This window comes from Rhinolophus ferrumequinum, chromosome 22, assembly GCF_004115265.2.
Source record: "Rhinolophus ferrumequinum isolate MPI-CBG mRhiFer1 chromosome 22, mRhiFer1_v1.p, whole genome shotgun sequence".
Taxonomy (NCBI): Eukaryota; Metazoa; Chordata; class Mammalia; order Chiroptera; family Rhinolophidae; genus Rhinolophus; species Rhinolophus ferrumequinum.
The window spans coordinates 5,019,535-5,041,258 of record NC_046305.1 but is presented as its reverse complement, the minus strand read 5'-3'; the positions used below and the strand labels follow the sequence as shown (position 1 = coordinate 5,041,258).

Sequence of the window (21,724 nt, the reverse complement as noted above, 5' to 3'; positions counted from 1 at the left end):
GTCCTCCTAAGAAAAATTATTAAATGACGCATAGATATGTTACCTTAAAAATAAAAAGGCCTTTCAGAGTGAGAGGCAATAAGCATTTAGTTGAGATCAATAAGAATGGCCATTCAGGACGCACTGATTCAGGCAGAAGCCAGACAGTGTTCCAACGAGGAGACAAAGGCCCGGGGTATTTGTGAGAGGCAGGAGGTGAGCAGTTTCATCGATAGACGGCAGGCGTGCGCAGATAACACAAGATAGTGATGTTAATCCTAAACATGCCTTAAAATCTCAGTCCGGTGGTCATAAAAACTGTTTTCTTGTTATCTCTGCAAACAGTTCTGTGGGACTCAATGCTGCCCTCGGCCCAGCCCAACGGTTATTTTGCCCTGTTTTAACGTTCCAAAGATTTGAAGCATAAGATGTGCAAGGCAGTTCTGGCAGGGCAGCCCCGGCGCCATGTAAAGTGGCTCCATCCACATGTTGATTAACAGTGGGAATGGTGCAGGAAGGGACAGGAGAGGCCTGCAGGCGCCATCAGGCAGGGCCAGGTGCATGATGACAGCCCCCAGCAGGGAAGGAGGTGGGGTGAGGGAAGGTGGACCGCCAACGCACTGAGAGAGACAAGTAAGAAGCTGGAGGAGTGAGGACTGAGGGCTTTGTCCGCTCTGTCCCCTCAGTGACCCCACCTGACCCTGCAGAGGGTGACATCTGGGCCACGGGAGTGGTGAACTAGAAATCAGAACACCACTTAGCAGCTGCGTGCCTTGGAGAACTCACTGAACTTCTCGGAGACGCAGATCCCCGCTTATAAAACACAGAATCCTGACCCCCGGCTCCCCACTTTGTTCCGACCACCCAGTCTAAAGGGGAGCGCGTCCCCTGGCCCACTTCGTTTTCTCTACCGTGTCCCAGGCTATGTTCTCCCCGCAGGACGCTCACTCTTTAAGCTGAGGAGCAGCCATCCCGGGTTGTCTGAGATTGAGAGGTCCCAGGGCCATGGGACTTTTGGTTTTAAATCCGGGACAGTTCCAAGCAAACTGAGCTGTGCAATCACGGTTTTCCTAAGGCTGCCTCCTGTGTTTCCTTGGGTACTGCCTAGCTCCTGACCCGCCGGTCGGCTCTCTGAGGGGAGAGATTTCCTGCGTTCTCACGACTGTGTCTCTATCATGGGGTGGGATGGCGGTGTGGACAGGAGGGGCGTAGAGGACACATCATATGCTGCCTTGGGGTGTTTCAGGGACTGTGGGTAACACCCTTCTTTTATTGGCTTCGGACCCACTCCTCTGAGATCAGTTCCCTTTTCATTACGAGGTGGCAATTTCCTGTCTGTTCGCCCAAGCCCACACCTTGGTGGAAGCCCAGGACTTTGTACACCTGCCCAGCAGAGAGAAGGCAGGGAGAGACTTTGGTTCAAGGGGAAGGTGTAGACGGTTCCCACTGGGGCCTTTGCTGGGGTGGGTGGAGCACAGGTCCAATCCTATAGGTGAGCTCACCTGCCAGTCCAGCTGAGGGGCGGGGTGTGCGGCCAGACTCAGCAGAGGTGGACAGGAAGGGGAAACGACAGGGACAGAAGGCTGGCCTGGCCGGGGGCTGTTGTAGCTTTAAACAGTCAGCCCAGACCTGTCTGGGTTCCGCCAGTTCCAGGCTGGGCTGGAGGCAGAGCACAAGCAAGACGATGGTGGGGACACCGTGGCCCGGGCTGTGGACACTCTGTGTGGGTGAGTGGGCTCCGGCCAGTGCTGGGCGGTGGGCAAGACGTGGGCGCTCAGCTCTGTCCCCCAGAGCGTCTCCAGGGAGGGGCCCCAGGGACAGCTTTGCTCCTGCTGGGCGGAAGGACACATTGTGTGTCCAGTCTAGCACCCAGAATCAGCATGTTTTTATTCGCATTATTAGTAAATGAAATTCCAGCCTATGCCTGGAATGAAGAATTCATAAATTCTCAAGACCATATTTTCTGATCCCAAATCAGAGCATAGGATCAGACACGAGATCTGACAATTGGGGAGAAGCATTTGAAATTGAGTTTGTCCTGGAAAATCAGGATGGATGTACCTAGGTATGTTCCGCCTTGGGATTTTCACCACTGCCTTAAAACCAGAGAGAGAAGCAATGGTCCGAGTGTTACATCCGTATCACATAGAGGGCAACTGAGGCAGAAAGACAATTCTTACCCCGTGTCATTCCCAGAGCAAGAGAAGACGTAATCCTTCAATAAATATACCAGGCTGGCCTTTTCCAAAGGCCCAAGCTCCTCAGCCTTTGACACTCTGGTCACTGAAAACTCGGGAGACGGGGAATCCCCAAAACAGAAATCAGACAGTCGCCGAAATACAGCTGAATCCAAAGCAGGCACTAAATAGCCAAGCCGCTGTGTGGGACCCACGGAGCTTCTCGGGTTAGGATGGAAGGCTTGCCTTAGGTCCTGAGAACGGGGAAGGGACGCTGAGTGAGGGGGCTGGGAATTTTAGAAGTACATTTAGTTCAGCGTATTTGGCAACACTGAGAACCTCACCAGCTTACAGTTTAGAAGCTATGGCAGGATCCAGGGATCTGGGAAGAAAGGAGAGGAGGTGAAGGGTTCTACCAGGAAACGTGGGAGTCCCTAGCTTTGGGACGGAAACTAAGGAGGCTCTGGTTAGAGCTCACCTTTCAACTTGCACAGGCAAGCGCCGGCCACGGGTCTGCCCACCTAGGCGGTTCTCCCAGGCCCCCAGACTCCCCCATCTGTCAAAGCCTGGCGTGGGGCCCTTGGGTGGAGGGCAGCCTTGTGCTGGGGAAGGGCTTGGAAATAGAACTGGCAAAGGTTGATTCCCTCAGGCTGCCTCAACCCCATCAGGTAGGCCATCAGTCATGGCAGAGGGGCCCTTGTCACTAGGTGAGAGGGCCTGGTTGGCTCATTCCTTCGTCCAAACAGCTCTTTACTGAGCATATCGTTTGTGCAGGCAGCCAGGAGGGCGGGTCTGGAATGCTTGCAGTAGTGAGGGAACCTGTGTCAGTCATCCGGTGACTGATCCAGATGGGAACAGGGAGGGAAGCTGAGAGGAAGCAACCGTCCTGCACGCGGGGGCCGGGGGGCAGGCTACTGATGTCGCCCACGCTGCCTGCCTCCCCCACGCCTGCATTTGTAGTCTAGCTGCAACCCATGCATGAATAAAAAGAAGGGATTTGGGTTTAGGAAAGAAAAACCCCAAGCAAAATGCTCATCCAGCTTAGAATGAAAAGTGGCCTTAATTTTGCGTTGCCTGGAGGGGTGCAGTTTGCCTCCTCCTGTGAGAAGGCACGTGACCCCTGGGTGACCTCAGCCAGTGGAATCAGTTCTTGGGTCTGTGTTCAGATACACAGACCGTGTGTCTTCTGCCCCCACCCCCAGCCGCCCCAGCCCAGGACCACCTTTGCCTCTACATCTTAGAGGAAGGGGCTGGAGCAGAGGGTGGAGGAACCCCGGCTCGGTGGCAAGCTCAGGATGTGCAGTTTTCCAAGTGGAAACATTTGGGGGAGAGACAGCCATTGCCATGTGCAAGTGAGCAATGAAGACCCTCAAAGGTCAAACCTCAGAGCAATCGGTGGCACTGCCACATGGCTCAGGAGAGGGAAGGTGCCAGAGTAAGAAGCAGGGAAGCTGGGGAGGGCTTCCGGGAAAAGGTGGTGCTTGAGTTGGGTTCCAGAGGACCTACCACCTTCGCCCGTCTTCCTTTCTCCATCTGAACTTGCCCAGAAATGACAGGTTTTGCTGATGTCCTGGGCAGAGCCACACCGAGCTGATGAGAATAAGCCCAGGACACATCGGACTTTGGGGAGGCAGAAGCTATCACAAGAGGTCACGGGGAGGGGACACACACAGAAGGCAGCCCATCCGAGAATCGCAGACCCACGCTAAAACCGAGTAAATGCCAGCCTGACAATTCTAAACAACGGCAGTGACAAAGTACTTCTCCCTCCTAGGGCACGTGCTCCCCCTCTCCTACTGAGGCACGCCAGCCCTCACAGGTACTGGTGGGGGCAGCCCTCGTCCTTCACCACCTTTATCGCAGGCCTGTCGTTCATCTCGACAAACCTCTGTTCCCTAACCTGTGACACGGACAGGATAATCCGTAATGCATAAAAATGCACGTTGTCCCTCCCAGAGGTTACGGATGGCAAATGAGCTTGTAGATGGAAAGTCCTTGGCAGAGAACCTGGCACAGAGCAAGGTTCGGTAAATGCCAGTTACGGTTGTGATGCTTGCTATGATTAGTGTGAGCAGGTGTCCATTAGGGGAAATGAACTAGACAGCTGTGTGCCCAGAAAGAGAGTCACAGTCACTGTGGACAAACCCGAAGTTGTCACCCCTCCCAGGGGCTGCTAGAAAACAAACGCTCCAACTTGTGCACAACACCAAGGCGTTTCCACTCCAGGAATTTTTTTCGGCCATGAGACTCCAGGCAAGACTTGATGTGACGGAAGGTACAGCTAAGGAACCGAGACTCCTAAAGAGGAACCCACCAGGGGAAAAAAATCCCTGAGCAGCTCTGCCCGAGTCATTCAGATCTTTGAAGATGTCACAAAAGCCCCACCTTCCAAGCACTAGAGGAAATTTCCTTGAAGCCTAAATTAGAAACACTTAGGAAAATATTGCTTTACTTAGAGAAACAAAGGAACCCATCATCCCAAAACATACCAGATGAAAAATACATTTTTTTCTCCCCCCATCTATATAAATATCAGGAAAGCCTTGGATGCTTGATCTGTGGTGGGGTTTTGATGGGAACAAAGTTTTCAGGTTCCTGGCCTTTTTGAGGCTCTCAGGATGTTTTCGAATCCTTCGCTGCGGGTCTTGGTCAGAGCCAACATCCCCAGGAGGGTAGCTTTCGTTAAATGTCGCACGCTGCCCCCTCTGAGATGCCATGTTTCTGTTAGTCACCCGGGCTCTGGAGCTCCCTGGGCCCTGCCCGGTCAGAGGGCGGCAGATCTGAGTCAGCGTCACTCGCATGGCTCAGCGCCAGGCACTGACCTGGCCCAGGCTGAGCGCCTAGGGCCCAGCCGGAGACGTGCCCATCTAATGGGAAGCAGATAAGAGAGTGTGTGGGCCCTGAGGGTGGTGCGAGCCTGCCAGTGCACTGCAAGACGGGCGACCCGGACCCCCTCTGCTCTGAGGCTGGGAGCCCTGAAGGCACTCCAGTCCCCAGGGCCTGGCTCCCGCCTGACGCCTGGGCAAACCCCACTGGAGCCTGAGCACAAGTCAGAGCCAGTGTTCGCAGGGAGGGCTCCTGTGCCTGGGGCAATGCGCTGTCTGCCTGCGGAGATGCGATGCAGAGATGCGATCCATCGGGAGCAAAATGGCCCCGGGCTGGTCCAGCCTCAGGGGAAGGATGTAATGACTGGTTAGCCTGAGACGGGAGGACGGTGCTTTGCGGCAGTGGCTAGCAGCCCTGGCTGCCCACTGAATCATGGGGAGTGAAAGTACAGCCAGCCAGGCGGCCCCAGGGCCTGAGAAACTAAATCCCGAGGGTGGGACCTGGGCGCCTCTGTGATTTCGAAAGTTCCCCAGGCAACGCGGGTGAGCACTGGAGGCTTAGAGCTCCATCCTGGAACCTGAGGAAGTCCCCTGTTCCTGCCTGGTACTGGGCCTGGGACCTGCAGCTCAGCTGTGCCCTGTTGGCCTGCGCCCGAGTCCCTGGAACTGGGCTGGCTGCTCATCTGACTTAAAGAGCGAGAGTGCCGTGGGGAACACAACCTGGGACGTGGTGCGAGGCAGGGCAAAGGGCCCCCCACTTCTGGCCACACTGGCAGTGACGTGACTCCAGAATTGCTCTGTAGGAGAGTCTTGGGGGCTGGAGTGGGGGGCAGATGGCAGGATTTGTCCCTAACTGCCCTGGAGGAATAGCGCCGTTTGTACTTGGCCTGGACGTGTGTGTGGGGTCATAGTGGAAGGCTCAGGATATCACATGGGGGGTCACACACCCCAAAACCAGCCGCTTGGCTCTGTCGCTACACACTGGCTTGTGTCAGTTCCCCCCAAGCCCCGAGCCCTGCACAGTGCTCCTCCCTCTCCCACTGTCTCCTGGTTCACTCCTCATCCCCCAAAGGCCCTTCCTCGGGACACCCTCTCCTCACCCCTTGGTCCTCTGTTACACCCTGTCATCGAATGTGTAACACTTGTAACTATGGAGGTTTTGCTTACATTTATCTGCGATCATTTATTTACTACCGTTTGACTCACTCACAGGACCAAACGCCAGGGGAGCAGGAAGTGTGTCTGTCTCTGCTGGTCACTCCCCACCCGTCTCGCCCCGGCGCCTGGAACACGGGCGCCCAGCAGCCATGTGCTGGGGGCGTCAGCGAGTGAGGGCCCACTCTTGAACCTCACCAGGCAGCTGGTCTGCGTTCAGGGTCTCCTCGCCTGCCTTTCCTCCCTTCCCTCTTTCCCCAGGCAGTCCCGGCTTCTCTCCAAGTGCCAATTTCCTAATCTCATTTGCTTCCATCAAAATGTACCCACCCTGAGTCTCCTTCTGGGGTTCAATGGAGAAGAGGGACTAATTAGGGAAATGGAGGGAAATGGACTGTCCTGCACGTTAAAGAAAGGGGGTGTCTCTCCCCGCCCCAGACATCACCAGCGCCTTCCCTCAGTGCTGGGAATTCCAGTAGTGGAGGGGACATTTGACATGGAGGTGAAGTTTAGCCCACGTTGGCAGCACTCAGGTTTCATCCTTGCCTTCTCTCTGCCAGCTGAGCTTGTCTCTGTACTCAGATCACCTGCCCAGAGCAGCACCTGTCACACTTGGACCCTGCCTTCTTCCTGCGGTGCCTCCCTCCCCTCGGCCACCCAGTGACCTTTGCACTGCTCTCTTGTTTTCTGCCTCGGTGAGTCAGGGATGCTATAAATGCCCAGCAGAACATGGCAACAGATGGACGTCCCCACTCGGACTGTCACAAAGTTCACTGGGAGAGAAGCATAAAACGTGGAGGGCAGGGCCCCATCAGGACTCTCTGCCACACGTCTGCCCGCCGACTTATTTCTGTCTGCCCTCATGGGAACTGATGACACCGGCTGAGAGCAAGGCTGGTCCTCCAGCGACCCGCCCCGAGCCCTCCTCCCCTCGTCTCCCCACCCAGGCTGGGGCCCTGCTCCATCTGGCTTCTCAGTCTCTTCCTTCCAGAAGCTCCTTCCCTACAACCTACAAGCGTGCTCAAGTCTCTCCATTTTCTAACCCAGAGGGGACTAGAGGAGCCTTCTCAGGATCCTCGGTCGCCCTCGGGGTCCACGTGAGCTCCTTGACACGGCGGACTGCCTTGCTATCTCCACTTCCTCACTTTCTGGCTGACTTACAAAACTAACACGGCTTTCTGGTTACAAGAGTACCGCACGTTTGTGGCAGAACATTTGGAAACTAAAAATGCACAAAGAAGAAACCCAAAGTTGTCCCCATGATCTCAGAATCCAGAGACAACTGATTAATCCTGCATTTGGGTGCATTTTCTTCCAGAATTTGCTTTCTCTCTGTGATGATGTAGAAGTGGGTACTGTCGTGTATATAGTTTTGCTTTAGCGCCTCATCTACACAAGTTTAACCTTGTGAATTAAATCCCTTGGGGACTATTTCAAGTCCCACCCCCTCTGAAAGCCTTTCCCTTACAATCCTTCTGGTCCACACACAGCCCCTGCCTTCTCCACCCCACCCCCCAACTCTTGCACTTAACCATTAATTAGGCTCCATTGTGATGCTGGCTGACAGTGACCTCTAACTGCTCCCAGGACAGGACTGTGGTGCGAACCACTCAATCAACAAGGTCTTATTAGCACCTAGGTCTGTGTAGACATCATGTGTGGGGGGAGAGGGGGGAACTGGCAAGTGGTGGGTACAAGAGAAGTCTGAGATATGGACCCTGCTGGAAGGAGCACGCTCTCTGGTGAGGGAAGGAGGCCTGCACACATGGACACACAGCAACATGAGAATTCTGTGTGCGTGGGATAGACACTGCCTGAAATGGTTCAGAAAAGCCAGCAAAGAAAACGAAAACTTGATAAGATATACACACCCCCTATGTTCGTCACGGCATTATTTACAGCAGCTAAGATATGGAAGCAACCTGGGTGTCCATCAGTACTCAATAAATGGATAAAGATGTGGTCCATATATACAATGGAATACTATTCAGCCATAAAAAAGAATGCTATCTTGCCATTTGTGACAACATGGATGGACCTAGATGGCATTACGCTAAGTGAAATAAGTCAGACAGAGACAGACAAATATTATATGATTTCACTTATTTGTGGAATCTAAAAAAAAACAAAACAAACAACACAAAACTTAAACAAACTCATAGAGACAGAGACCTAAGGGGTGGTTGGTTGCTAGAAGGGCGGGTGTGGCGAATGGGTGAAAAGGGGAAGAGGAATATAGTCAGTAATATTGTGATTAAGTGTGCACGGTAACAGATGGCTACTAGACATATTGTGGGGACCACGTCACAGGGTATATAAATGTTGAATTGCTATGCTGTACATCTGAAACTAGTAAAACACTGCATGTCAACTGTACTTTAAGATGATAGATAGATAGATAGATAGATAGATAGATAGATAGATAGATAAAAGGAATGCCAGCACCGTAAGGGTTGGGATGGTCCCGGCGGGCTCCCGGAGGAGGCAGGCATGAACACACCTGCGTTCGTTTTCCCGGGGCCTTGCACTAAACCAGGGCCTTAGGGAAAAGTCATTGAATCAACCGGAATTTACAGATTCCTAAAGATCCATGTTGAACGAAGAGTTCAACAAACATTCACTGATTTCACACCCCCTCCTCCCGCCTCTGGATCCCTCCGACCCGCAGCTGCCAGCCGGAGAGCCTACAGAGGCCATTTCCACCTGGGGAGATGGGACCAAGCAGCCTGCAGGTGTGAAGGGCCCCCCTCTCTCCAGAGACCAGCACTTTCTCAACCCCGGAGCATGTGTCTACTCCTCAGGCAGGCGGAGTCCCTTCTGGCCTCCTTAAGAACACGGTTTCTCTGAGCAAATGCATTTTCCTAAGTGGAGGCATTACTGCCAGTTTCCCAAGGGTTCCCATAATGTGCTGTGTATGCCTCAAGCAGCCAGTTCCATCAAGCATTTCATTATCTTCCGTGGATGTATTACTTTCCGGTTAGCTCTCAAGAGACAGTTTATTATCTTCTTAACAAACCTTAATTATTTACAAGCAATCATCGAGGCTTCAAGCTGGGTCTCCACGCCCCAACCCCTTAGGGAGGTCAAATGACCTCTCCCGCTTGCATCCGGGGCACTTGGCTTCCCCTGGCTGTGGCTCTTTGGGGCTCCTTTACTGGATTTTTTGGCATTTCCCAGCAATCTGTGGGATATAGGGCCTCTGACCAAGTGTCTCTGCTTGTAAATCCTACCCGTGTTTTAAGCTTGAATTCTCTACAACTCACGCACTTGCTGTCAAAGAGCATGTGTGAGCCCTCCGATGTGCGAGGGACTTTGTTGAGCCCTGGGGATGTGAAGATGAAGAAAACACGGCATAGCAGAGGAGGGAGACATGACACTAGAGAAGGCTGGTGAGGTCCGTGTTTACGTGCCAGGGGAAAGGGTGTGTGTGCTAGACACGTTAAGTCATTCTGCCTTCACAACAGCCTGAGTCAGATAATATTATCATCCTCATTTTATAGTTGAGCAAGCTGAGGCACAGAGAAGTCATTAAGTTGCCCTAGGTCACACAGCTAGGAAAATTAAGAATGAGGGTGCCAGCCTGGGCAGTTTGGCTCCAGCATTTGTGCTCTTGGCCACCCCGCCATACTGTGTGATCAAGGTTCACGAGACAGAAGCACTAGGAGGCAGGGAGTCATGGTAGCAGGTGCCACCAAGGACCGAGTAACCCACTCTGCTTGGGAGAGTTTGGACATTTTGTGTAGGACAATGTCCGTGCTAAAAGCGCTTCTGAACTATTAGTAAGTAGCACTTTATGGTGAATTAGCTTATCAGATGGATGCATCCAAGGAGCTCAGCCGTGAGAAGAACGGAGCAGAAGGCAGTGAGGAGGGAGGAAAGAGTACTTCTGGAGCATGGAGGGCACAGCTCTAAGGAGGCACCAGGACGGGAGGACTGCGACTCCCGAGCTGGGCAACTGGGCAGCAGATGCCCAACCTAGACCTGTACAAGAAGTACAAAGGCTGGTGATTGGGAGGCTCTAGATAGTTCTAGAATTTCTCCACTTGCTACTTTTCTAATCACGGATTAGAGGTGCCACCCGGGGCTCCTGTCTCACCCACTGAGCAAGGGTGCAAAGATCCCACAGAGGAGAAAACGAGGGCTGCAGAGGGAATCGTTAAACTTATGGCTAAAGCCAAGAGGAACGGGGTTTGTTTCTGACGGAGCTGCCAAACCTGCTGGTTACAAACAGCAGAAGCCTGAGTGTGTGGTGGGAACTGAGTAGGAAGAAGTCTCGCCCCAGGACTTTTGTTGCCAGTCTCGTCAGAACAGGAGGACTCGGTCTGAATCCGGGAAGGATCCCCAGTGACGGCTGTGGGCACCAGGGTCTCAGAGACGCGGTGAATTCCATCTAGGATTATGGAAAACGCGCGTTCCTCGGGCACAGGACCCGCCTTCCTAGGTCCTTCTCAGGTCTGCAGCCCGCGGCTGACAGCTCTACCTTTGTTCACGGCGTTTTCCCCTTTGTGAGCTCTTACTCACGCATTCATTTCAGCCTTTCCCCTCACGAATCTCTTAACAAGATGATTTTTAGCTCACTGTCATAACGCTCTCTAAAACTGATCTCTTCTTTAGTTACAACCATTAGCAACGACTATTCCTGTCTGAGAGTTCGCCCAGGGTGACAGTGGATGGTCATCTCTTGTGATTAACTTCTTACCAAGGATGGGCCTCACGAACAGACCATGGGACGAGAAAGCAGAAGCGCTTCAATATGACGAAAGGCTTCACCCTCGTAACTGACGGCTACTGAGCACTGATTGTGCCTTAGCACCCATTCCCAAGAGAGACGGCACTCAGGTCACTCAGTCTTCCCTCAACCCATTTTTCCAGCGAGGCTGCAGGTCCAGAGAGCACAAGTGAAGTGCTCCGCGTTAGGCACTCAGTCCGTTAAGGAGCGGGACCTCCACACGGTGCATTCTGGTCGCAGTGCCTGTGCCTTTCAACTCCATGCCACGCGACTTCCCGAAATGGCCACAGAGAAGTGGTGCGCTGACGTGGAGTCGTACAGATATGGAATGAAAGTGTCAAAGGGACATTTCTGAACTAGAAGAGAGGTGGGCGAGGAAAAGGACGGGTGGTGGGAGGTGGGGCTGAGGCTCAAGGCCAGGCGTTAGCCACTAGACAACGCCCGGAACTGGTCTGCATGCTGCAGGATGGGGGTGGGGGGTGGACAGAGGTCCACCTGTTGGTGTTCACCCCAAACGTGGAGAACAGCTGGTGTGTCGTGGCTAGGATGGCAGTTGTAGGGTCTTGCTGTGGTGGGAGGAGGAAAGATGTCACCGAGCACTCCCTCAGACGTCCCGTGGGCAACAAGCAGGTACGGCCATGTCATTTACTTCTCCCTCCCACTTCCCACTTTCTTTCCAGTCTGGGCGACTGTCAGCGCCATCTCTGTGGAAACCCCACAGGAAGTTCTTCGGGCTGCTCGGGGAAAGAGTGTCACCCTTCCGTGCCACTACCAGACTTCTTCCTCCGAACGAGATGGAGTTGTCAAATGGGGAAAGCTTCTCAGGACTCACACGGTAAGGGTCTTTAGAAAGTTGGGGGTATTGTGGAAAGGAGCACAGCTAGGAAGTAACTGAACTGGGGTTTGCTTTGATCTTAGTACCATGTTGTGTTTGGTGAATGATGTGTGTATCAATGAATAAATAAACTCCAGAGGCAAGAATTCAGTAAATAAAGTGGCTTGGAAGCCACGGGTGGCTGCCTAGCACAATGCCTGGCACGTAGTAGGTGCTCAGTAAATACTAGTTGAGTCAATGGGTGAGACTGGACAATGGAGTGAAATGGGGTGGGTAAGAGAGATGCCGGGGGCACAGGGGGAGTGTGCTGGGATCTGAGAAGAGCCCACTTAGCCACATGTGTTCCTGCAGTGCAAGCTGCCTCCCCGGCCCAGTCTTTTGATACTTTCATTAAGTGAATGTGCACGTTGTACGATGGGCACTGCATTCGAGGGCTGTTTGTCTCAGGGGTTGGTATATCAGCGCCCCTGGGCTGGAGCTGGGGGACAGGGGTGGTCAGGACGGGCTGGGAGAAGCCGTGCCAGGGCCTCAAGTGGCCTTTCTCCTTCCTCTCAGGAAAGCGTGTTCACCTGGACATTTTCGACCCAAAGCTCCATCCAAGGTGAACTGTATAAGGGCCGTGTCAACATTTCGGACAAGGTACAGCAGTCAGATGCCTCCATCACCATCGACCAGCTGACCATGGATGACAACGGCACGTATGAGTGCTCCCTCATGCTGATGACAGATCTGGACGGCACCACCAACTCACGCGTCCGCCTCTTGGTCCTGGGTGAGTGTCTCCATCACTCCTGGGAGGCAGGAAGCAGGTGAGGCAGGGAGGGGGTGCAAGGAGGAGAAGCAGCCTGGTGGTAGGACAAAGCCAGAGGCAGCAAAGCCTGACCAGGAGCTAAGACTCCTCCCCCGGCCCTGTCTGTCTCAGGGCAGGGGCACCGCGCCTCCTACTGGAACACAAGACGACTTTGGGTTCTCCCGGCATGGCAGACAGTTCCCTGGGGAAGAGGAGAAGGCCCAGGCGGATTGTCCCTGGGAATCAGCCTGGGAGACCCTGTCTCTGCTGTCCAGTGCACTTCCTGGACAACTGTCCCCTTGTTCATGCCGAACTTACTAAGGAGAAGAAATGGGAAACCCTAGGTCCTGTTGGAAAGATGCTCGCTGTGCCTTGCTTTGATGCTGAGGGCCAGTCACGACCCTTCCCGGTAGCGCGTCTGTCCCTGTCGTCGATTCAGCAATCAGCAGAAAGCGTTCACATCACCATCTCCTACCCCCAGACCCCAACAATGTGCCGTCGATCAGCTTCTACTGCCTTTGAAGTCCGTCCCAAGATGGAACATGCTTTTCACACAAATAACTTCGTTTTGGAGTTTATAGTTTGGGACGGCTCTGAACCATCACCTATATTAGTGTCTCCGTTTTGTAAATGAGGCTCAGCAAAAGGAGGCACCTGGCTCAAAGTCAAAGTTTTTGGGAAAACCTTAGTGAGCCCCAACTCTATATCCAACAGAAGAAATGGCCAGCACCCCGGGAGAGAGGGAGCAACACTTTAAACCAAAACGATGCATCCCTTTTCTCCTTTATTTTTTCCCCTTTGCACTACTTAGTGGGATATAATTTTTAATTGCATAAGGTGACTGCCTGGCTTTTTGAAGCATTGTAACGAGTCAAACAATATAGCTCTGGAGGAAGAATGACTGACCGTCTCCCCCCTCCTACCAAGGAAGCAGCAAATGGTAACACTGACTAGTATTCTTCCACACTTCTCTCCACGTCCTTTCAACACACACACACACACACACACACACACACACACTTTTTCTTTCCATTCCTTTTATAAAAAAGAAAGATCATATTCATATTATAATGACTACTCTGCAACTTTTTCTTAGTTTCACGCTAAGAAAACTAAGCGATCCATCCATACAGATCTACCTATTAACAGTATATAGTCCAACCCCTGGATGGTCTATGATTTATTCAAGTGCTCCAGAGTGATGGACCGTCTCATGCTGCTTCCACATTTTTTGGAAGGAACAATACCAGCATGCCGACATGCAATACCTGCATATTCTTTCACTGTGTTGTTTTTATTTCTATTGGGTAGATTCTTCAAAGCAGGATTTCTAGGCCAAAGACTACGCCTTCATTCCACGTTAATCCATAGTGGCGGATTACTTTTCTCAAAGCTCGTTCAACTGCCGCGAGCATTAGATGTGCCTGCCTGCCTGTTTCCCCACAGCCTTACCAGTACTGAACGCTTTCGATCTTGATTTCCATAAATTGCGTTAATTTGCTACATGAAAAAAAATTCAGTTCCGTCTATGTCAACATTTTAATCTACCATCCAGTAAGTTCCACTCCCACCCACCCCCGCCACCGCCCGCTTCCCGAGCTAGAACCTGACCTCGTACCGCCGGGGACCAGCAGTGGGAAATGAGGTCTGGAGTCTGTTCCCTCACTCTTCTCAGCCCACCACCTCTCACTCTGTCTGGCTCCTCGGAGGCCATGGCCAAGGGTGGGGGATAAAGGGAAAAAGGAAAAGGCCTGTGTGCCGCTTAGGCCACCTGCAGTTCTCTCCTGGCTGTCACAGAATCTCAGTCTCTGTAGGATGACTTAACTTTTCGATGTCCCCGCTCTTGCAGTCTGTAGCAGACGCCAGCTTGCCAGTTATGTTTTATCTCCCACGGCATTAACTTGTGTTCTGCCCTCCCTGGGCCCACGCCAACCCAAGGGCGAGGGACAAAGCAGCGCCAGGCCTGAATGTGTCCGTCTGCCCTCATGTGTCCACAGAACACTGCATCTTGGACACATCACTCATTGATAACTGCGATTCTTAACTGCTCTTCCACACTGAAGGTTTTGCTGAGGGTCTGGGACACTGAAGCCCACCCCCACCGCCCGGCCTGTGAGGGCATTGGCCATTGCATTGCTCCTGGGTTTTCACGGGGAGCTCTGAAACATCACCATCGTACTTTATCAGCTCCTAGCACCTTTACAGCTGTGTTTTAGCTGCCCCAGATAACATGTGGCGTGCTGTCATGTGTTTTCCTACCATTGAATCAGGGCCCCCGCTTCTCTGGAGGGCCCCCAGGTCAGAATTTCTAATGCATGGAAGGTTGCTGGAATGGAGTTTATTTCTGCTCTGCCCTCCCGTTCTCCCACTCTAGCAACTTTAGTCCAAACACAAATAAGCAAGTAGTTGTGTCAGGTGATCCTGGCCTTTTCAAAAATACTAATTTTTTAAAAATAAGAAACCGAAAAAGAACATTCTCCTATATTACGAAGCTGTGTTCTCCATGTTTCTTTCCAAGCCCCACGCACATGCTTATGTATGTACATAACTGACTCTGCAGCCTCACAAGTCGGTACTTTTCTCTTTTCGTTCCATGCCACACACCGCTTCCTGCTGTCGCAGCACTTGGCTCCTTGAAGCTCCATGCCACTGCAACAAGCAGATGCATGGTGCCCTGTTCCTGCACTGGGCACTCAGGCTGTTTCCAATTAGAGCCGTACATAATGTTGCAACGAAGCATCTTGTGTGCACAGCACCCAATTTTAATTTGCATTAGCTCCTTGGAGAGAGTTCACCAAACCAAGAGAACAAGGGTTTTATCTAGTTTCTCTTCCTCCTTCTCTCCCATACCCCCGGCTGAGTCCCCAGCTTCTCCCCACCTTGTCTTTCTCTGCGTAATTCTGTCTCCTGGCTCCCCTCAAACAACTCCCATCTTTTGGCAATAAGCTGGTTGGGGGAAAGCAGCAGGACCCCACTTAAGTGTGAACGTTTGGTTCCCCCTCCACTCCCACGGCTGCTGCATCTTAGGAGATGAACTAGTTAACTCCAAGGGCAAGGGTACAAGTTTAACGTGAGGTTATGGGACTCGTTAAGACCGCTGTTTTACTTTAAGAAAGAGAGAGATCATTCTGTACTATATGTTAAGAAATCCAGCATAATTATTTCTTAAAAAACAAAGTTTTCTTTCCAAATGGCTCTCCTGCAGGCCAATTTTTAGGCAGAAGGGCTTTCATTATGCGGGGCTGCCAACTCGGGCTGGGTGACCTGACAGTAAACTGAGGCGAGCAGGGCACTTCTGGACTGACCGCGGAGAGGCACCTGGCCTTGGGACCTGGCCCAGTCCCGGAGGGACCGGCCGTCCCCCAGCCTCTGGCGCCCCCTGGCGCCCGCGTAGGGAGTCGCAGGCTCTGCTGAGACCTCCAGCCATCGCGTCCCCTGCTCCCTCCCTGTCACTCCACTAGCAATAAGTTTTCAGTCCTCCAAGGCAAGTCCTCTTGCCTTCTCATCATCCAATGACTTGTGTCTGGGAGGGCGGACCAACCAATTGAGATTGGAGATCTCCGGGAGTCCCTGCAGTGGGTGGAAGGGCAGCTGGGCTAGAGGGATGAGGTGCATCCTGAACAGCTGCCCCCAGAACTTTGAGGGGAGTCGGCCCGCAGAGACTGCAGTTCCCTCTCCATGCTCAGGGAGCCTGCACCTGTGTGATCTGGATTGCAGAGTGGGCAGCACTCTTTACTGGGGCAGGCAAACCATCCAAAGGGGCATGTAAAGAAAGAAGCAGAGGGGACAGACCTGCCACCAATTGGTTTCAGAATAACCCTCTCCCTTGTGTGACCTCCCTTCCCACCCCCAAGGACACTGCCTGAGGTCGCAGGCATACTTTATGCTGCTTCTGGCCTCAGAGCCTTTGCACATGCTGTTCCCTCTGCCTGGAGGGCCCTCATCTCTCTCCCACCACTGACTATGGCCTGCGCCTCTCTCTCTTACTTCAGGTTGCAGCCCACGCTGTGACTGAGCTCATGTCCCTCGTCCGTGCCGTCCCTGTCCCAGCAGCCCTGCCTCTTGCCGAGCCATCATCCAATGGCTCGTCCTTTGTCCCCACTGCAGTGTCAGGCATACAGTCGGTGCCCAATGAGGTCTGTACGTTAACGGTGCCGAGGTGCTGAGTTGGGAGGCCCCAGCGTAAGGTCTTCAGGAATTCCGGGAGAGCCGGGCAGGATGTGAGTCATGGGGGCCTGTTGGTTTTCGTGCCCTCCTTTCTGTGGGCTGCGCCGTCCTAATCTGCTTGTCTGCTCCCTTTCATCCCTTTGGTCCTCACTCCCCCCACCAATCCCCCCCAGTTCACAGCTCTGCTCCTGCCAGGGGGCGTCCACCATCTTCCAGTCTCTCAGCGCATTGCATTTTATCAGCAAAGCCCAGGAAGAGGGGAACCCTTAACCCAAAGAGAACCTCCCCGGGAAGTTCCAGCTGGCGGGCTTTAGAGAGAGGGCCGTCCGGCTAACCCAGGGGAGGGCCAACTGTGGCCAGGTCCACCCACAGCCTGCTTTGACGTGACCTGCAAGCTAAGGATGGCTTTTCCATTTGTAAAGCGTTATTACCAAAGCAGAAGCAGTGACAGAGACCACGGCAAAGTCTAACATATTACCATTTGGCCCTTTACAGGGAAAGTCCGTGGTCCCCTCAATTGACAGGTGGGAACACTGAGGGGCTGAAGGACTCATGTCAAGTAGCACAGATGAGTCACTGGCAGAGGGCGCTTCTATGGGCAAGAGCTGTGGATCTGGGGTGAAAAGACGGGGCCCAGTCCCAGCTCTGCCTGGACCGCCGCCAAGCCTTCCCCTGGGTCTCACTACCCCATCTTCACAATGGTGATGACTAAACTAGCCGTGAGAAAGGATGCCTCCCACTGCACATGCTGCTTCTGTGATGGCGACAGGCCACTGAGGGGAGATTTTGGGTGGACTGATCCTGGACCATGACTTCTCACCTCGAGGCTATGAATTTCTCTGCCTGTGAACAAACAAGGCAGCATGTGTGTGTGTGGGGGGTGGGGTGGGAGTGGCTGTCACCAAGCCCCACCTGATGCCTGCCTTCTCTTTGGCCCCTCCCTGCAGTGCCACCCTCCAAACCAGACTGCGGCATCGTGGGGGACACCGTGATTGGGAACAACATCCAGCTGACCTGCCAATCAAAGGAGGGCTCCCCGACCCCTCAGTACAGCTGGAAGAGCTATGACCTCCTGCACCAGGAGCGGGCAGGCGCTCCAGGTAACAGGCGCCGCAGGGAGGGCGGGGCCACCACATCAAGATGCAGCTGATTGGCCAGGGCTGCCAGGGGAGACCTGGGGCTGACCAGTCATGTCTCCCTGAAGGCTGTCCCTTTCTCTCTACCTGCCGTCCACGGTGCGGTATCTTAAATCATCTCTTCAAGCACCGTTTTCTCATAATAATACCTATCTACCTACCACCTACCTCATAGGTTATTGTGAGAAAGAAAAATGATTTCACGTGAAGCACGTAGTGGAACCACATGCTAACTGGTTTTCCTCATTCCCCATAAGTCAATTCTCTGAAACAAGCTCGTGGGTGGGGTTTTGGTTTGGATTACGATCGTGTCCGAAAGTATACATCTGAGACCCAACTTTAATTCTGTGGCTCCACTCAAGGCTGGGAATTTCCTGTTCCCATGCCCTCTTCAGGCCAGTCCGTCTCAGACTCCCCTGGACCCCAGTTCCCCAAACGCGCCCCCTTTTCTGGCCACACCCCACCACCCACCAAGGCTGCTATGAGGGCCCCTCTTTCTCTGGGACGCAGGGATGGGGATGGAAGGTTCACTCACGGTTGCCAGGAGATCACTTTTGTCCCGGGTAGCTTGGTATTTGACTTTTTGGTCAGGAAACAAACTCAAAAACACCCTATATAGATATTCTACTGTCATCATGTTGGGCCCATGGGACACCCCGCAGGGACCCCTCGGTCTGACGCCCACTGGCGGCCCGGTGGCTGCCCCCAGTTCTCCTGGAGATAAGAAAGAGGAAGCCTGAGAGGAGCCCTTGGTTTAACTTCTGGGAGGTCTCCAGGGGAGTGCGGGTGGAGAGGGAGCAGGAGGCGAGCTGTGGTGTCACTGGGGGTTCTGAGAGGACAGGAGGGAAGGGGAGGGAAGAGCGTCACGTCCTGGTGAGTCCGACGGGATGAAGGCAGATTGGGGCTTGGGTCAAACCAGGATGAACTGTGTCACTCTACCCTTCACTCATTTGGGGGCAAAACAAAAAACTTCTTAACAGTTTGTAAACCCATCCTTTGAACCCAGAGCTTCACGTGCTGCAGGAGTAGGAATGAGTCAAGGAAGAGCGAAGGGTGATTTCTGCGGGCGAGGGGTGGGCGCGGCCTGCTGCCAGCAGCCAGGAGAATCTGGGAGATCAGAGGTAGCGGCCGAGCTGGCTGACAAGCCATGGGACTGGGGGCGGACAGGAAGTTGACCTCAGTGCCTCTGGGAGGCCAGGGAGTCCCTGCAGGAAGTCTCTCTCCAGCGAGGCACTGAGGGGAAGGCAGAAGGCCACGGTCCTGTGCGTTTCCCTTCTCGGCCACCGAGTGGCACCACTGTGGCAGAAATGTTCGTTTCAGCTGGATTTCAGGAACCACTAAATCCTTTCCAAGAAAAGGGGCTCGGGATCAAAGCAGGTCTTGGGGCATCGGATATGCACTGGTTAATCCCAGAGCAGCTTCTAATGTCCACTGTTTGCTTCGAGAACGGGAGAAGGGCGGTGAGACAGGCACTATTATTATTCCCATTTATCAATAAAGAAACCGAGGCTCCATGAAGCTACGTTCCTGGCCCAAAGTCACACACACAGGAAGTGGCAGAACCAGGCTTCCCGCTCAGGGTGCCTACTGCCTTGCAAGCACTTCAGACTCCTGCAGCCTGGAGGTGGGTGCTTTCTCTGGATCACAGGTGCCGTGGCGGTGCTTGTACCCACCCAGGAATTCTGGCCCGCGTCCTGGCCGTCTTCTCACCCGACTCTTCTTCCTCCCCAGCCGTGGGGCAGACCTTGTCTCTGAAGAACATCTCCTCAGACATGTCGGGGTACTACATCTGCACATCCAGCAACGAGGTGGGGACGGAGTCCTGCAATATCACGGTGGCCGTCAGACCTCGTAAGAGCTGCTGCGGGTGAAGGGAGGGAGGGAGAGCTGGGCAGAGGACAAAGGTCAGAAGATGACTAGCTTGGTGTCCAAAGAACCAGCTGAGAGGGGCAGCAGTGGCCGTGAACTGGCAGCCTCTTTAGGGTCCCCCACTGGCTGGGTGGCTGGGGTGACCTTGGCCAGACGCTCTTACCCCCGGCTCCCCTTGGTTCTTTGGAAGTAGCACCTAGGACTGGCTTCTGCAGACCTGCTGGGTCCGGCCTGCCCTTAGGACCACTCAGTGGGCAGGCGGGAGTCCCTGGAACCAGCTGCCACAGTCTGGATCCCATCCTTTGAGCTGGGACACTGACCAGCTCCGGGATAAGCTGAAGTAGGAACCAGCCTGGCTGAGAGCTGAGGATTTTCCTGGAGCCTGGGTAGCCCAGGGAGTATAGGGATGCAAAGCGATCGCCCTCTGACCTCGTCTGTGTCTCCATCCTGAAGTGTCCCCAGTCCTGCCTGGTCCCATCCTACAAGGCCCGGCCAGAATGCTCCCAGAAGCAGGCGGCTCTGCTCCCCGGGCTGGGAGGAAGACGGGGGCTCCCGGGGCTGGGAAGGACCACCTGTGGCACTGGCGGTGTGGGGCCCCCTCCCAGCCGTGCTCGGCTCTGGAGCCCGGGCTCGAGTGAGGGACATGGCTGGGGCTGAAGGTTCAGCTGCTCTGTCCCTTGCAGCTTCCATGAACGTGGCCCTGTACGCGGGCATCGCGGGCGGCGTGCTGGCGGCCCTCATCCTCATTGGTGTCCTCGTCTACTGCTGCTGCTGCCGGGAGAAGAGTGAGGCCGAGGACGCCAGGCCGTGAGTGCTGGGGCAGCCTGGTGGCACGGGTCTGGGCGGACTGGCAAGCTCCTCAGAGCCTCTGCCACTCACACCCTGGGGGACAGCTGCCATTTTTATCAGCCCCGTTTTATGGCCGAGAGCAAATGATTCACGCAAGTCTTACAGTGGCACTTCAGGCTGGACTTGGCTCAGGGCCCATGGGTCTCAGAGCAGGGCTTCCTGTGGTGCCCAGGCCAAGTGGGGCGGAGGCTCTGCCCCAGCAGGTCCCTCCTTGTCCGGTGCAGCCAGCATGTTTCCGTAATGCCCTCAGCTCACAAGTGGAACATGTCGGTGCCACCTTCCTGCCCTCTCTGAGCCCTGCCCTTCCGCCCAGTGTCCCTTTGCAGCTGGATGGGTGGGGTTGGCGGGTCTTAAGGAGTGCCAGGCCCAGCTCCGTGGGGCAAACTGTCTCTGTCCTCACTGCCGTAGGAACCGGACTATCTACCGAGAGCCTCCAGAGCAGCTGAGCAAACATTCTGGAGGGGAGCCTCTGCAGGAGCTTTCTGGAGGGGAGGACACGGAGGAGTATTAAAGGCACGGAGACCTGGAGAGCGGGGGCAGCTAGTCCCCTGACCACGCGGGCTGACGTGACCAGGGCCTGCTGGAGTATGGGGGGAGGATTAGGGGTTCAGTCCAGCCTCCCACAGCCCCTCTGCTCCCAGCCCATTTTCTTGACCCTTCATCCCAGCACTAATGGCACTTCCACCAGTGTCGGCAGTGAGGGGTGTGGCGAGACCTGGCTCAGGTGATCTCACTGGTGACTCACCTGCCCAGTGATCCCTCCCCACTGCCCGCCGCCCCCGGGACCAGGCCGCAGCCTCCACCTTCCCTGGAGCGTCAGGAGAGTAGGAGCTGCCCGGTCACTGCGCGCCCGGCACCCACGGGAGCGCCTGGCAGAGTGTTTGTACACCATATGTGTTTGTTGAATGAATGAAAGAATAAATGAGTCATGAAGGCCTCCCTTTTATCTAACTAAAGTGCGAACTCCTCGCTCCATGGCCCACGCTGGCCTGGCCCTGAGCTCCCTCTGCAGCCACATCTCCCACAAATCCCCTGTATATTCAGACACTCCAGGCGAGGACCACCTCCAGCCGTGCCACACGCCCCCCATGGGCTCTGGTTTCTGTTTGGCTGCCCATGCAGTCATCTCTGCCTGTCAAAACACCCCAGCTGCCCCTCCAGGCCTGTCTCAAACCCCTGTGAATTCTGGAACCCTGTCGGATCTCCCTCACAGGGG

General features: G+C 54.2%; 1 protein-coding gene across 1 annotated transcript; it reads left to right on the top strand.

Moving 5' to 3' along the window:
- The first annotated feature begins 1,509 nt into the window (after positions 1–1,509).
- On the top strand, positions 1,510–21,445 carry GPA33 (glycoprotein A33). The gene is made up of 7 exons (XM_033094014.1): positions 1,510–1,706; positions 11,543–11,697; positions 12,253–12,469; positions 17,602–17,754; positions 19,522–19,641; positions 20,343–20,466; positions 20,917–21,445. The coding sequence occupies exons 1-7, from the start codon at positions 1,664–1,666 to the stop codon at positions 21,017–21,019; spliced, it is 915 nt and encodes a 304-aa protein (XP_032949905.1). The 5' UTR covers positions 1,510–1,663; the 3' UTR covers positions 21,020–21,445.
- The last annotated feature ends 279 nt before the right edge of the window (positions 21,446–21,724 follow it).

What these genes read in the sequence shown, in the direction of transcription:
- GPA33 (XM_033094014.1), top strand. Translation starts at nt 1,664, where the DNA reads ATGGTGGGGACACCGTGGCCCGGGCTGTGGACACTCTGTGTGG. An exon ending in GGAGCGGGCAGGCGCTCCAG is followed by an intron (nt 17,755 to 19,521) that starts GTAACAGGCGCC and finishes CTTCCTCCCCAG; the next exon opens with CCGTGGGGCAGACCTTGTCT. An exon ending in CACGGTGGCCGTCAGACCTC is followed by an intron (nt 19,642 to 20,342) that starts GTAAGAGCTGCT and finishes TGTCCCTTGCAG; the next exon opens with CTTCCATGAACGTGGCCCTG.